Here is a 16,463-nt window from a genome sequence, read left to right as displayed (position 1 = left end):
AGAGTAAAACATTCCCACAGTACGGTAGAGGGTGAGTAATAGTAAACTTCTCGTCCTTTCTTGCTCCTGTCTGTGGCCTCAGTCCCATGTCCCAGAAGCTACACTTCATGGTTTCCCTGGACGTATTTCCAAATGTTTTCTTTGCATGTATATGTACATTGTTAAAAACACACACACACAAATGAGATCATACTTTACATGCTGTTCTGCAATTTGCTCTTACCATTTAGCATCTTGGTGATCATGCCATCTTGCTACCTGTAGAAACACCTAGTTCTTTTGTATGGCTAAGTGGTATGACTGTGCCCTAATTTATTTTCCCAGTCACCAGCTGAAGAAATTTGTCTTTCCAGGCTTTTGCTACCAAAATCATCGTTATAATTCTCTGACCCTTTTGTCCGGATTCCTGTGTTCTCAGTTCCATTATCTGGATTGGAAGCTGAGCCTGGCATCTGGGGGAGAGAGAGCTTTGCTGCCTCTGGGAGGACTGGCCCTGTGATTCCTGGAGCACTGGCTTTTCTCTGGTCAGGCCCATCCCTGGCTTCTCCGTGGGGGCCTGAACCATGGCTTCCTCCTTTGTCCCAGGAACCTCCCCCCATACCGACTCCACACAAAGGGCAGGGTGGGGTCGGCACATGAGCGTGCCTGGGCAGGCTAGTAATCTGGTGTTCTGGGCAGATAAATAATTTGGGACTCCTTCAACTGATATCTGCAAAAACATTTGTTCAACCCTTATTTGGAGGAAAGGCTGTGTGCAGAGGAGAGGAGCACATTGACCTCTGGCTCCATCAACCTGAAAAGTCTGCAGGGTGGGCAAAACTACCATTCATACTAGAGACTGCGGGAAGCTTTGTTGTAGGAACTGCTTGGGAGCTTGTATCTGAGTCACTGGTATACGATCATTTGATAATGTCTTCAAGGAGATGAACATGAAGCCCTGAAAATACCTGTTATTTTGCTTTTTGATCTGTCGTGCTTAATGAAGCTAACAGAAATCCATTGCTGATACAGAGACTATCAGACCTGGTATGGCTCCATCAACAAAGGAATTCTAGGGCATTCCCTGGCAGTCCAGTGGTTAGGACTCAGCACTTCCACTGCCAAAAAAAAAAAAAAAAAAGGAATTCTCTGCTGAGATAGGACCCAGAAAGAGGAAAGAAGAGGGGAGGAAAGTTGGGAAAACATGATGTTGAAGTAAAGAGAGACAGTGAAACTTCCCAAGTTGGCCAGAGAAAGAACCAGATCAGACAGGGCAAGCAGATGCCATACCCGGGCCACCGGGAAAGGGAGGCTCAGCTAAGTTGAGGTCAGGTCAGCTGAGGTCAGACACCAAGGAAGAAAATCCCCCAAATAAACCATGAAGGTAAACAGAGCCTTGGTCAGCTATGTAGGCTTGGTATTCAGAGGTGGAAGCTCAGGAAGGAGTTTGATCAAGTGAGCAGAAGCAGGTGGGCAAAATCAGATAGGTGGGTACAATGAAGAGAAGTCAGATATGGGGTTCTACCAAAACTGTCTTCCCAAAACAAGTATATGGTCAAATTTCCTGCTCAAGAATCTTCAGGGGCTATTAACTATAGATATAATATATACTAATGCCTTAATCCAGCATTCACAGTTCACTACAATTTCACTCCCATTGAGTACTGACCTCTAATTCCTCTCCCGCTCCCCTACCCCCTTGCTCAAGCCATCCCTTCCACTTGGAGAGCCCATCGTCTCGCCCTCTCTCCTAAATTCTCAGGGCATTTTGTTCTCCTCTTATAATTCTTATTCACGTCTCTTGTGCAGCCAATACTGTCTTTGTCCCTTGGGTCCTGTTCATATTTTTATCTAAGCAACACCTAGCCCTGCACCTCACATGCTTTAGGTCCTCAATCTGTACTTGTTGAAAGTCAGCAGAACAGTTTTCAAGCTCATCACAGGACTGAAATAGGGGAGATGCATGTGAGAACTCTGGGAGAGTTCTCAAAGGTGTGACGTGCACTGATGGGATAGACAGATCCTACTGCAGGGGCAGGGAGGGTCTTCCTTTTGATCTCTATCCACAGTAGTCATGTAAGTTGTCAAGTGCTTGTCTTATCATGGGGAGACAGTCATACATGGGTATAAACTTTATATATTCTGGTCCAGGAAATATGTCTACCTCAGGAGGACCACTGTTCCTGGGTCTGTCTCTGGACAGAATGGGAATGTGGCTTGGGTCCAGCTACAGACTGAACCCCAACTATCTAAGGGTTTATAGCTCTGCGTACTGATGTCTGAGGCTGGGACCTGGGACAGGACAAGGATACCTGAATCATGGCATCTGCCTAGGGTTCTGACTCAGATGAGGGAGAGGAGTCAAAGGGGGGAAAGTGTGCCCTATACTGGGAGGGGTGAGGCAGGGGAAGAATTGGTGCAGGGCACTCTGGGGGAAGCTGGGAGTCTGGAGTTGCCTCACAACTGTTTGGGTTGCAATGTCATAGAGCAGATCTTCTAAGGTCTTTTACATCCAACTGGTCCAGCCCTCATAGACGTTTCTGGGAGATTCTCTCCTTGGATTAGCCATATGGTTGCCAGAAGCTCTAGACTCACATCCCCAGTTCCAAGTGCACAAAAAAAGAGATCCTTCACAAGTCCCTAGTTTCCCTCAGATTGAAGCAATCAGCCACTCTATAGCTGTCCCTGAACTAATCACTGTGGTCCAGGGTGGCTTGGTTGGGGGAAGAATTACACCAATTTGTCCAGACCTGGATCACAAGCCCTCCCTCCATCAATGTATGAGGGGGCTTAGTGTGCTAATAGTTTAGGGTGAGTCACTTGCTCCATTGCTGGAGGTGGGTGTGGTGCCCCACCCAAAGCATATATAGAATGAGAATGGGAAAGGTGTCCTCTTAGACCAAAGAATGTAGTGTGGGTGCAGAGTTGGCAAAATGTCTGCTCTATCAGCCCTTTCCATCTTCTTTGCTTGGGTAACACTTCTTTGCTCTTTGAGACCACATTTAGGCATTAGTTCATCTAGGAAACCTCATCTGATCTGTCTTACACTCAAGATTATATGCCTGTGTTCTCATGTTACCGCACCGAACGTGGATCCACGTACCCAGTGTGCAGCAAAGCCAATCTACTAATCCTGGTTGTGGTGATGGAAAGTACAGCATTTATTGCAAGGCACTCAACGTGGACCCAAGCAAAGAGAACAGGCAGCCCATGCTCAAAAGACCCAAATTCCCCAGTGGTTTTCAGGGAAGGGTTTTTAAAGGTGAGGTGGAGGGATGTGTGATCAGCTTGTGTATGTCCTTCTGATTGGTTGGTGGTGAGGTAATGGTGGTGTTTCGGGAGTCGACATCATCACCCTCCTGGTTCCAGCTGGTCTGGGGTTGACGTGCTGGTGGTCAGCATGTAGTTAACTTCTTCCTCCTGGTGGGGGTTTTAGTATCTGCAAAACAACTCAAGGATATGGCTCAGGGTATTTTCTATAGCATCCGGTGAGGAACTAAAAGTCCTTGACTTTGTTTTATAGCTAAACTATTCTTTTGTCTTGCTTGACTGTTTTCCTTTGTTTCTGCATTTTCTCACTTCTCTGATTAAATTTGCTCTTTGGAACTTGGGGAAGGCCCAGGAGGCTAAAGCTTTTCTACAAACAAGAGGTGGGGGCCACCAGGGGTCTGTCACTGGTAAGTCCCCATAGAGTCCTTCTTGGTTTCAATAACTCTTCCTTCTAGAATGAGAGCTCCTTCAAGTCTTTGAATTTTTTCTCTGTATCCCCAGGACTGAGTACAGGGCTTGAGATACTTACAGTTTGTTGAATGACTGAGAAGTAATGCATGCATGTGTGCAGGAGTGTGTGCCAGAGTGCGACTTGTCTGTTGCCTCAGCTTCATTGGAATGGCTGCACCCAGGAGCTCTTGCTCAAGCAGAAGCCAATACTTCTGGGATTGGAGCACTAATCACATAGATTGAGAGTGGGGAAGGGGGTTCCACCTCCTGGGGGAAGATGGTATGACCACCTGCAAAATAGTGTCATCAGTGTTGCTATTGTCTCAGGCTCCCAAACCCTGGGACTGAGTCTCCCTCTCACCCCAGGAGGGCATCTGGTCATATTAAGTCCTAGAATCCTGTTTTTTTCACATCCATCCCTTTTTTTCCTATTGCATCACACCTTCCTAATCTCCTGACAACCTCCCTGCCCCCCATCTTTGCTACCCCCTTTGCCTGACTCCTCTAAAACTTTCACACCACTGCCATAAGGATCATTCCTAAATACTGATTATCATGTCACCCATTTTATGAAAAACCTCAGTGAGTCCTCAGTTCTTCCAAGATCAATTCTAAATTCTAAATTCTTCAACCTATGATAACCATATGATAAAGTTCATTATCAGTCTTTCCCCAGAATTTACATGCATCCATACTTCTCGCTACTCACCTTCCAGAACTCTGCCCCAGCCTATAACTTGCTTTCCCCCCACATCACCCATACTTCTTCCTCCTTGTTGCTCATGCTCTGTCCCTGCTCAGTGTCCTCAACTTTTCCATTTTGTTATCCAATCCTACTTCTCCTTAATTTCTGCATTTTATATGAGGTTTTTCTGACCTCTTTGACTCACAGCAATCTTTTCCTTCTGTGAACAAATATATTCCTAGAAAAACTGAGCCAATATCCATTGCATCAACCACTCAATTGGTACTTACTTAATCATATATTGCTCTGAGTAGTTACTTAATTTTTTCATTATTAGATCATAGACTCCTACTGAGAATGCGGTAAGTGCATAATAAGTGTTTGTTGAATGAAAAGGGGCAAATGGACAGTGTGACTTTAGAATATTTTGGTTTTGTTTTAGTTTGGTTGTGAATACTATTTGTTTCTGGCTTGTCACTTAACTCTTAGGCTCCATTTCCTCACTAATAAATTGAGGATAATCTTACCAACTTTACAGAGGCTGAAGGGTTTTGGTGAACACCAAATGAGAAATCATGCTTACAAGTACTTTGTGGACTATTAAAGTAAGCTATTAGGATTTCTCTTTTAATTTCAATTATAAAATATTTTCCTTCTTACTTTTAGACTTGCAACCTTATTTCTCAAAAGAGGACCCAACAGGATAGGCGGTATTTACAAAAAGGCTGTTTACAGACACTACACAGATGAGACTTATTCCACAGAGATCCCCAAACCTCCCTGGCTTGGATTCTTGGGCCCTATCTTGAGAGCTGAAGTGGGTGATGTGATTGTCATCCATTTAAAGAACTTTGCTTCCCGACCCTACTCCTTGCATCCACACGGCGTTTTCTACAACAAAGATTCAGAAGGTAAATATCAATCTTATATTATTGGTGTCTTCTCTCTCCTTCTTAAGTAAGGCAACTGTCAGTTGCAATGAACGGGATTCTAAGAGCACATTCTAAGATTACATGTATTCTTTTGTCTTCTCCCTGCCTCCCCTCCCCTCCCCTCCCCCTCCCCTCCCCTCCCCTCCCCTCCCCTCCCCCTCCCCTCCCCTCCCCTCCCCTCCCCCTCCCCTCCCCCTCCCCTCCCCTCCCCTCCCCTCCCCCTCCCCTCCCCTCCCCTCCCCTCCCCCTCCCCTCCCCTCCCCTCCCCTCCCCTCCCCCTCCCCCTCCCCCTCCCCTCCCCTCCCCTCCCCTCCCCCCTCCCCCTCCCCCTCCCCTCCCCTCCCCCTCCCCTCCCCTCCCCTCCCCCTCCCTCCCCTCCCCTCCCCCTCCCCCTCCCTCCCCTCCCCTCCCCCTCCCCCCATCTGTCCCCACCTTTTCTTTCTCTTTTTCTTACCCTATTTCCTTCCTCTCTTCGTTCTCACTTTTGTTTATGTTGCTACAGAACTGGGTGTTGGCGTCCCTTGACACGTGCTCCACCGCAGCCCCAGAAACACACTAACCTTCCTGTCAGTCAGTCTTGACTGGGTCCCATGTTGGATAAGGAGCAGAGTGCACAACGGATTCCTGTGTCCTATCACCAGTAACAGCCTCAGCTATGGGGAGGGTGTCTCAGTGCACGTGGACCTCAACTTCCCTGCTTAAGGATACTGTCTTTGGTACTTCCTTTCTGAAGCATCCCTGCCTTCTTTTTTTGGTTTGTTTTTTTAATTTGATTTATTTGTTTGTTTATTTATTTCTTTAGGCTGCGCTGGGTCTTCATTGCTGCGCGTGGGCTTTCTCTAGTTGTGGCAAACGGAGGCTACTCTTCATTGCAGTGCATGGGCTTCTCGTTGCAGTGGCTTCTCTTGTTGTGGAGCTCGGGCTCTAGGCACATGGACTCAGTAGTTGTGGCTCGAGGGCTCTAGAGTGCAGGCTCAGTAGTTGAGGCACACAGGCTTAGTTGCTCCGCGGCATGTTGGATCTTCCTGGACCTAGGGCTTGAACCTGTGTCCCATGCAGTGGCAGGCAGATTCTTAACCACTGCGCCACCAGGGAAGTCCCCCATCCCTATCTTCTTGTTTGTACTTAAATAGCTTCAATAGCACAGTTTCCTGAGTACTCCCTAAAGTTAAATTTTTTTTAAAAGCAACATTCTTAGGCTTTTGAGATGGAAGTATTTCTCCGTCTTCAGAAGTATTTTTCACATCTCTCATTTTATTCTTGCTCGTGACCAGGTGGAATGTGTCAAATGATGTTAAACCTGCTACACTACTGGCTCTGAGGAACATGCCAGGAACAGCACCATTAACTCTGATGCAGCTTACTTTACCACCAAGGACGAGCTTCTGGCTATTAAATATTGTCCTAAGGCAACAAAACTTGCCTGGCAGTTGTCATAGACAGGTCTGTCTAAGCAGCCAGAGGAGACACCTCTGATGATGGACACAAGATTAGGAGTGCCCTTTGTTCTTGGTGCTTTTCCTCCATCTGAAGTGCAGCAAACCTCTCGGTCCCAGATTTGGTTAGTTCTGAGTAGGTGAAGGTGAGCACGTAAAATTCATTACCTTCATGATACTTCCACTGAGCGCCCACCAGGTGCCAGAGACTGACTGTGGGTCCTGGGAATAGAAGATAAATGATTCATAGGCTATAGTTGAAAATCAATAACTATAAGTATAAGGATTTATTTCAGGGCTTTCAATTCTGTTCGCCTGATCTATGTGCTTACCCTTGCACAAACACCACACTGTCTCGATTACTACGAATTTATAGTAAGTTTTGAAATTGGGTAGCATAAATTCTCCAACTTTGCTCTTCTCAAGACTTTTTAGCTACTCTAAGTCCTTTGCATTTCCATATAAATATCAGATGAACTCGTTAATTTTTACCAAAAAACCCCCACAGAACATCAGCCGGGTTTTCATTAGGATTGCATTGAGTTTTATCAATCAGTTGGGGGGAAATTGTCACCTGCATTTAAAAGATGAATTGCCATTTTGACAATATTGAGTCTTTCAATCTGAACATGGAATTTAGACTTCTATTGTCTCTAAACAATGTTTAGTTTTTAGTGTACAAGATTTGCATTTCTTTTGTTAAATTTATTCAGAAATATCTTATTCTTTCTGATACTGTTATAAATGGAATAGTTTTCTTAATTTTATTTTTGATTGTTTGTTACTAGTGTGTAGAAATACAATTGAGTTTTATATATTTATCTTGAATCCTACTATCTTGTTAAACTTGTTTATTAGTAGATGTTTAAAGGGTTCCTTGGAATTTTCTAAATACAGAATCATGTCACTATGAATATAACGTTTTATTTCTTCCTTACCAATGGGTATAACTTAGCTTTTTCTTTGGCTTATTGCACTGGCTAGAACTTTCAGGACAGTATTTAATAACAGTGGCAAGAGCAAACATTCTTGCCCTGTTCCCAGTCATAGGAAGAAAGCATGCAGTCTCCCTCCCATTAAGCATGATGTTAGATGTGGATTATTCTTAGAAGGAAGTTCCTGTCTATTCCTAGTTTGAGAGTTTTTAATTTGATAAGTACTGGATTTTTAAAAATTTAATCTTTATTTTATATTGGGGTGTAGTTGATTTACAATATTATGTTAGTTTCAGGTGTGCAGCTAAGTGATTCAGTTATACGTACACATATATCCATTCTTTTTCAGATTATTTTCCCATATAGGTTATTACAGAATACTGAGTAAAATTCCCTGTGCTATATAGTAGGTCCTTGTTGACTATCTATTTTATCTATAGTAGTGTGTATGTGTTAATCCCAAACTCATTATTTATCCCTCCTCCACATTTCCCCTTTAGTGATGATATGTTTGTTTTTGAAGTCTGTGAGTCTGTTTCTGTTGTGTAAATAAGTTTCAAATTTTCTACCATTTTCTTTAGATTCCACATATAAGTGATATCTTATATTTGTCTTTGTCTGACTTACTTCACTTAGTATGATAATCTCTAGGTCCATCCATGTTGCTGCAAATGGCATTATTTCATTCTTTTTTATGGTTGAGTAATATTCCATTGTATATATGTACATCTTCTTTATCCATTCCTGTGTCTATGGACATTAGGTTGCTTCCATGTCCTGGCTATTGTAAATAGTGCTGCAATGAACATTGGAGTGCATGTATCTTTTCAAATTATAGTTTGCTCTGGATATATGCCCAGGAGTGGGATTCCTGGATCATATGGTAGTTCTATATTTAGTTTTTAAAGAAAACTCCATGCTCTTCTCCACAGTGGCTACACCAATTTACATTGCCACCAGTAGTGTAGGATGGTCCCTTTTCTCCACACCCTCTCTAGCATTTATTGTTTGTAGACATTTTGATCATGGCCATTCTGACTGGTGTGAGGTGACACCTCACTGTAGTTTCAATTTGCATTTCTCTAATAATTAGTAATGCTGAGCATCTTTTCATGTGTTTTTTGGCCATCCATATGTCTTCTTTGGAGAAATGTCTATTTAGATCTTCTTCCCATTCTTTGATTGGATTGTTTGGGTTTTTTGATATTGAGCTGCATAAGCTGTTTGTATATTTTGGAGATTAATCCCTTGTTGGTCTCTTCATTTGCAAATAATTTCTCCCATTCTGTGGGTTGTTTTTTTTGTTTTGTGTATGGTTTCCTTTGCTGTGCAAAACCTTTTAAGTTTCATTAGGTCTCATTTGTTTGTTTTATATTTTATTTCCATTACTCTAGGAGGTGGGTCAAAAAAGATCTTGCTGTGATTTATGTCATAGAGTGTTTTGCCTATGTTTTCCTCTAAGAGTTTTATAGTGTCTGGCCTTACATTTAGGTCTTTTATCCATTCTGAGTTTATTTTTGTGTATGGTGTTAGAAAGTCTTCTAACTTCATTCTTTTACATGTAGCTGTCTAGTTTTCCCAGCACCACTTATTGAAGAGGCTATCTTTTCTCCATTGTTTATTCTTACCTCTTTTGTCAAAGATGACCCTAGGTGTGTGGGTTTATCTCTGGGCTTTCTATCCTGTTCCATTGATCTATATTTCTATTTTTGTGCCAGTACCATACTGTCTTGATTACTGTAGATTTGTAGTATAATCTGAAGTCATGGAGCCTGATTCCTCCAGCTTTGTTTTTCTTTCTCAAGATTGCTTTGGCTATTCGGGGTCTTTTGTAAAGACTTTTACATACAAATTGTAAAATTTTTTGTTCTAGTCCTGTGAAAAATGCCATTGGTAATTTGATACAGATTGCATTGAATCTGTAGATTCCTTTAGGTAGTATAGTAATTTTCACAATTTTGATTCTTCCAATCCAAGAACGTGGTATATCTTTCCATCTGTTTGTATCATCTTTGATTTCTTTCATCAGTGTCTTATAGTTTTCTGCATACAGGTCTTTTGCCTCCTAAGGTAGGTTTATTCCTGGTATTTTATTCTTTTTGTTGCAATGGTAAATGGGAGTGTTTCCTTAATTTCTCTTTCAGATTTTTCATCATTAGTGTATAGGAATGCAAGAGATTTCTGTGCATTAATCTTCTATCCTGCAACTTTACCAAGTTCATTGATTAGCTCTAGTAGTTTTCTGGTAGCATTTTTAGGATTCTCTATGTATAGTGTCATGTCATCTGCATCAGTGACAGTTTTACTCCTTCTTTTCCAATTTGGTTTCCTTTCATTTCCTTTTCCTCTCTGATTGCTGTTGCTAAAACTTCCAAAACTATGTTGAAAAACAGTGGTGAGAGTGGATATCCTTGTCTTGTCTCTGATCTTAGAGGAAATGCTTTCAGTTTTTCACCATTGAGAATGGTGTTGGCTGTGGGTTTGTCATATATGGCTTATATTATGTTGAGGTAGGTTCCCTCTATGCTCACCCATTTACCATAAATGGGTGTTGAATTTTGTCAAAAGCTTTTTCTGCATCTTTTGAGATTATCATATGATTTTTATCCTTCAATTGGTTAATATGGTGTATCACATTGGTTGATTTGCATATATTGAAGAATCCTTGCATTCCTGGGATAAACCCCACTTGATCATGGTGTATGATCCTTTTAATGTGCTGTTGGATTCTGTTTGCTAGTATTTTGTTGAGGATTTTTGTATCTATGTTCATCAATGATATTGGCCTGTAGTTTTCTTTTTTGTGACATCTTTGGTTTTGGTGTCAGGGTGATGGTGACCTCGTAGAATGAGTTTGGGAGTGTTCCTCCCTCTGCTATATTTTGGAAGAGTCTGGAATGATTGGTGTTAGCTCTTCTCTAAATGTTTGATAGAATTCACCTGTGAAGCCATCTGGCTCTGGGCTTTTGTTTGTTGGAAGATTTTTAATCACAGTTTCAATCTCAGTGCTTGTGATTGGTCTGCTCATGTTTTCTATTTCTTCCTGGTTCAGTCTTGGAAGGCTGTACTTTTCTAAGAAATTGTCCATTTCTTCCAGGTTGTCCATTTTATTGGCATAGAGTTGCTTGTAGTAATCTCTCATGATCCTTTGTAATTCTGCAGTGTCAGTTGTTACTTCTCCTTTTTCATTTCTAATTCTGTTGATTTGAGTATTCTCCTTTTTTTCTTGATGAGTCTAATGGTTTATGAATTTTGTTTATCTTCTCAGAGAACTGGCTTTTAGTTTTATTGATCTTTGCTGTTGTTGCCTTCATTTATTTTTCCTTTATTTCTGATCTGATTTTTATTTTCTTTCCTTTTGCTAACTTTGGGGATTTTTGTTCTTCTTTCTCTAATTGCTTTAGGTGTAAGGTTAAGCTGTTTATTTGAGATTTTTCTTTTTTCTTGAGGTAGGATTGTATTGCTATAAACTACCCTCTTAGAACTGCTTCTGTTGCATCCCATAGGTTTTGGTTCGTCATATTTTCATTGTCATTTTGTTCTAAGTATTTTTTTATTTCCTCTTTGACTTCTTCAGTGATCTCTTGGTTGTCTAGTAGCATATTGTTTAGCCTCCATGTGTTTGTATTTTTTAGTTTTTTCCTGGAATTGATATCTAGTCTCATAGCATTGTGGTTGGAAAAGATGCTTGATGTGATTTTAATTTTCTTAAATTTACCTAGGCTTGATTTGTGACCCAAGATGTGCTGTATCCTGGAGAATATTCCATGTGCACTTGAGCAGAAAGTGTATTCTGTTGTTTTTGGATGGAAGTATTATTCCTTTTAAATTATTGAGATTTATTTAATGTGTAGCTTACTTTCTATCCTGAAGAATGTTCCATGTGCCCTTGTAAAGAAGGTGTATTCTGCAGTCATTGGGTGGAATGTTCTATAGGTATCAGTTAAGTTGAGTTGTTTGACAGCATTGTTGAAGTCTTCTATATCCTTGCTGATGTTCTGCCTAGTTTTTCTACCAGTTATTTAGAGAAGGGTATTGAAATCTCTAACAATTACTGTTCAGTTGTGTATTTCTCCTTTCAGTTATGTCAGTTTTTGCTTTATGTGTTTTGAGACTCTTGTTAGGTATGAACAGCTTTATATTTGTTTTATCTTCCTGATATATTGACTCTTTTATCATTATGAAATATCTATCTTTGTCTCTCATTACATTTCTTGTCTTAAAATCTAGTTTGTCTGTTATTGAGAGCCACTTCAGCTCTCATATTGTTGCTATTTGCATTCTTTTGCTTTCAATCTATTTGTGTTTTGAATCTAAAATATAGACTGCATATAGTTGGATGTTACTTCTTTGTCCAATTTGACAATCTCTGCATATTGATTGGAGTGTTTAGACCATTCACATTTAATGTAATTATTGATTGGTTTGAGCTACACTTATTTTGCTAATTATTTTCTATATGCATTTTGTCTTTTTTATTCCCCTGTCCTTCCTTTACTGTCTTCTTTGGTGTGAAACAATATTTTAAAATCTACTATTTATATTTCTCTGTTAATTTTTCAACTATATATTTTGAGTTCATTTCTTATTGGCTGGCCTATGGATTGTAATGTGCATTTTAACATATCACAGTATACTTCATATTTTTTACCTACTTAATTCTGGAAATATATAAAAGCTTTACTCCAACAGAGCATCATTCTCACCCACCTCTTTTTTGTTATTATTGTTATATTGTCATTACATCTCTCTCTCTGTAAACCCAACAATGTGATGTTATACTTGGAACTGTATATTATCTTATGAATTTTAAAGAAGTTAGGATAAAAAAGGAAAGATATATTTATAGAATCTTTTATATTAACTCCCATTTTTCCTATTTTTGGTGCTTTTCACTTCTTTCTGTGGATTCACATTCTCTGGTGTTATTTCCTTTTAGTCTGAAAAACTCTTTTAGTATTGCTTGTAAGACAGGTCTGCTAGCAACAAACTCACTTATCTTTGCTTATCTAGAGCATCTTTATTTTGCCTTATTGTTTTGAGGGCTAGTTTTGTGGGATATATTATTCTTGGTTGGTATTTTTCCTCTAGTACTTTTAGTATGTCATCCCACTGTCTTCTCATATCAAATATTTAAATGGGAAGTCAACTGTTAATCACGTTGGGGCTCCTTAGTATGTGATCATTTCTCTTTGCCTTTTTTTCCTCCCCAACAGCTTGACAACAATATATTTGTATATGAATTCTTTGTATTTATTCTACTTGTGGTTTGTTGTGCTCCTTTGATGTGTAAGTAAGTTAATGTTTTTCATCAAATTTGGTAAAAATTTCTGCAATTATTTCTTCACATATTTTTTTCTGCCCCCATTTCTTTCTCCTCTCCTTTGGCAGACTACATTACACACATGTTAATATACTTGATTTAGTCGCATAGGTCTCTGAGGTTCTGTTTATTTTCTTCAATCTTTTTTTAATCCTCTCTTTTTCAGATAGCGTAATTCTGTCAATGTCTCTTCAAGTTCACTGACTCTTTTGCCATCTTGAATCTGTTGCCAAGCCACTCTAGTGAATATTTTATTTCATTTATTGTATGTTCCAATGCCAAAACTCCAACTTGGTTCTTTTTTTTAATGTATAAATTTTATCTCCTTATTGAGATTCTCTATTTGTTGAATAATTTGTCCTACTTTCCTTTAATTATTTAAACATAGCTTCTTTCAGTTGCTTGAATATATTTATAATAACTGCTTTAAAGTCTTTATCTGCTGAATTCAACACCTAGAAGCACTTAGAGATAGTTTCTGTTGGCTGCTTTTTTTCCCTTGAGTATGGATCACACTTTCTTATTTCTTTGCATGTCTCATTTTGCTGTGGCTGTTGTTCTTCTTGTTGAAAACTGGAAATTATTGAGAATATACTGTAGCAACTTTGGATTCTGGATTCTGATCCCACCATCATCCAAGTTTGTTTATGTTACTTGTTTTCTGTTTAGTAACCTGTCCGGGTGAAACCTGTGAAATCTGTATTCCTTATAGTGTGTTGGCCACTAAGGTTTCTGCTCTTTTTTTCCCTTGTTTTTATTTTTAAGCCTGGGTGCTGAGTGTTCACCTCTATACCTGCTTAGCTTTGAGGTCAGCAGATCTTTTTCATGAGACCCAAAATCTCTCAGGTCTCAAATTTAGGTGTTGAATGTGTAGTAAGTGCCCAAGAAGTGTTTGTTATTTCTTCTGCTGCTTCTCCTTTCCTTCTTCAGTTGATGTTAAGTGAAGCAGATTGATGTCTTCCTGATTGGTACGGGAGGCCTGTCAGAAGGGGTCTTCATGAATATTTATTAAACATCTGGCTCTGTGCAGGACACTTCATATACACTGCCTCATGTAGTGGGGGTAGATATAAACATTCCAGCTTTACTGGTAGAAAACCAAGGCAGTGAGAATTTAAGTAACTAGCCTCAAGTCCCATAGCAAATAAATTTTAATTCATGTGTGTTTGATTTCAAAGTTCTAGCTCTTTCCACTATAGTGTGTGATCTCTGCATTTTAACTATGTTTTATATTTTCTTGGAAGGAGCCCTGTACCCAGATGGAACATATGGAAGGAACAAGGATGATGACAATGTTCCTCCTGGCAAAAACTATACCTATGTCTGGCCAGTGAGAGAAGAATATGCTCCTGCCCCAGCAGATGCAAATTGCCTGACCTGGGTGTACCATTCGCACATCGATGCCCCTAAGGACATCTGCTCTGGGCTAATTGGCCCACTGCTGGTGTGCAAAGAGGGTAAGACGTCTCTTCCCCACCCTCTCTGTCCCTAGGAGCCTATTCCCAGGTGTGTTGGAAAGTGTATATAATCTTCAGGTCGTCTTGCCTACCTCCCTTGCTTTACACAGAGTGTGCCTCTTCTTCCAAACTTTCTGTAACATTAAAGAAATTCTTCTAACATAGAATATCTATGACAGGGACAATAATTCAGGCTTCTGCCTAAATAAATCATAGCATTCTGAAACTTATGTGCTTTAAAAAAAATACACACTGACACCACACATAGGAAAGTGTAAAATGTAGTCAAATGACCAGGAATGCTTTTGCTTTATTATTTAACCCACATAATCACTTTGTTATTTTATTCCCTATTAATTGTTATGGTGTATCTGTGCTCTGTCAATAAAGTATATTTCCTTTAAGGACAGCCAGGTTTCCAAGTCTGTGGTTGTGAGGATTTCTGTTTTATGAGTTTTCTATGGTTCTATCATTTCCATCAAAGCCTTTCACTGATTTTATGTTGTGGGTTACTCTTGTACATGTAGGTCTTTCAAACTTACCTGATACCATTGGCAGGAAGAAAAGCTAATCTTGATTTAGTCCACTGTGAATTTTTTTCTTACTCTTTTGAATGTGCCTGATAGGTATCCTGCATAAATATTCAGGGACAAGGACTGATGTGAATCAAGAGTTTGTTATAATGTTTACTGTTGTGGATGAGAATCAAAGCTGGTACCTTGAGGAAAATATCAGACATTTCTGCACTGACCCTGATTCAGTTGACAAAGAAGATGCTGTTTTCCAGAAGAGTAACAAAATGCACGGTGAGTGCCTCTCATGTTATCAAGTATATACTGACTGCCTTTTGTGTATCTGGCACTACATGGGATACAGAACACACAGAAATATTAAACCTAGTTTTCCAAGATTTATAACTTCGTAATGAGAATAATAAGAAAGTGATGAAACATAATCCCTGTCAGAACCTAAAACAAAGAAAGAGAGCAAGAGAAGAAGAAAGGAACAGAGAGGAACTACAAAAATGGACAGAAATTAACAAATGGAAATAGGCACATACTTATCAATAATAACTTTAAATGTAAATGGACTAAATTCTCCATTCAAAAGACATAAAAGGGCTGAATGGGTTAAAAAAAAAACAACAGCAAAAAAACAAAAACCCATCTATATACTATGTACAAGAGACACACTTTAGTTGTAAGGACACACGTAGACTGACACTGAAGGGATGGAAAAAACTATTTCATGCAAATGGAAAACAAAAGAAAGCTGGAGTAGCTACACTTATATCAGACTTGAAATTGACTTTAAAACAAAGACTATAATAAGAAGGGTGTTACATAATGGCCAATCCAACAAGAATATATAACATTTAAAATATTTGTGCACCCAACACAGAAGTGCTTAAATATATAAAGCAAATATTAACAAACATAAAGGGAGAAATAGACAGCAATACAATAATAGTAAAGTACTTTAATACCCCACTTATATCAATGTAAGTATCCAGAAAGAAAATCAGTTAGGAAACTTTAGCCCTAAACAATATGTTAGATCAGATGGACTTAGCAGATACTTATAGAACATTCCATCCCAAAACAACAGGATACACATTCTTCTCAAGTGCACATGGAACATTTTCCAAGATAGATATGTTAGGCCATAAAAAAAGTCTTAATAAATAAATTTAAGAGGATTGAAATTATATCAAGCATCTTTTCTGACCACAATGATGTGAAACTAGAAATTACATGAAGAAAACTGTTTAAAAACTGTTTAACTGTTTAAACAAACATGTGGAGATTAAACAGCATGTTACTGAGCAACCAACATATTGAAGAAGAAATCAATTAATCTCTATTAAATCTCTATTAAAATCCCAATGGTATTTTTTACAGAAATAGAACAATCCAAAAATTTGTATGGAACCACAAAAGACCCTGAATAGCCAAAGCAATCTTGAGAAAGAACAAAGCTAGAGGCATTGTGATCC

The 16,463-nt window shown here is 39.4% G+C and overlaps 1 protein-coding gene across 1 annotated transcript in view; it reads left to right on the top strand.

Annotated features, from left to right (window-relative positions):
* Nucleotides 1-16,463, top strand: part of HEPHL1 (hephaestin like 1) — a gene marked incomplete at both ends in the record, with an annotated part of 91,379 nt that overhangs the window by 16,027 nt on the left and 58,889 nt on the right. Inside the window, 3 exons of the mRNA XM_082660562.1 lie at nucleotides 5,051-5,295; nucleotides 14,255-14,467; nucleotides 15,094-15,273. Of these exons, the coding sequence (XP_082516688.1) occupies nucleotides 5,051-5,295; nucleotides 14,255-14,467; nucleotides 15,094-15,273 (638 nt within the window). The remainder of the gene's footprint in view (nucleotides 1-5,050; nucleotides 5,296-14,254; nucleotides 14,468-15,093; nucleotides 15,274-16,463) is intronic.

This window comes from Grampus griseus, assembly GCF_964374135.1.
Source record: "Grampus griseus genome assembly, chromosome: 8".
NCBI classification, from domain to species: domain Eukaryota; kingdom Metazoa; phylum Chordata; class Mammalia; order Artiodactyla; family Delphinidae; genus Grampus; species Grampus griseus.
This window is presented reverse-complemented; position numbering and strand designations above follow the sequence as displayed.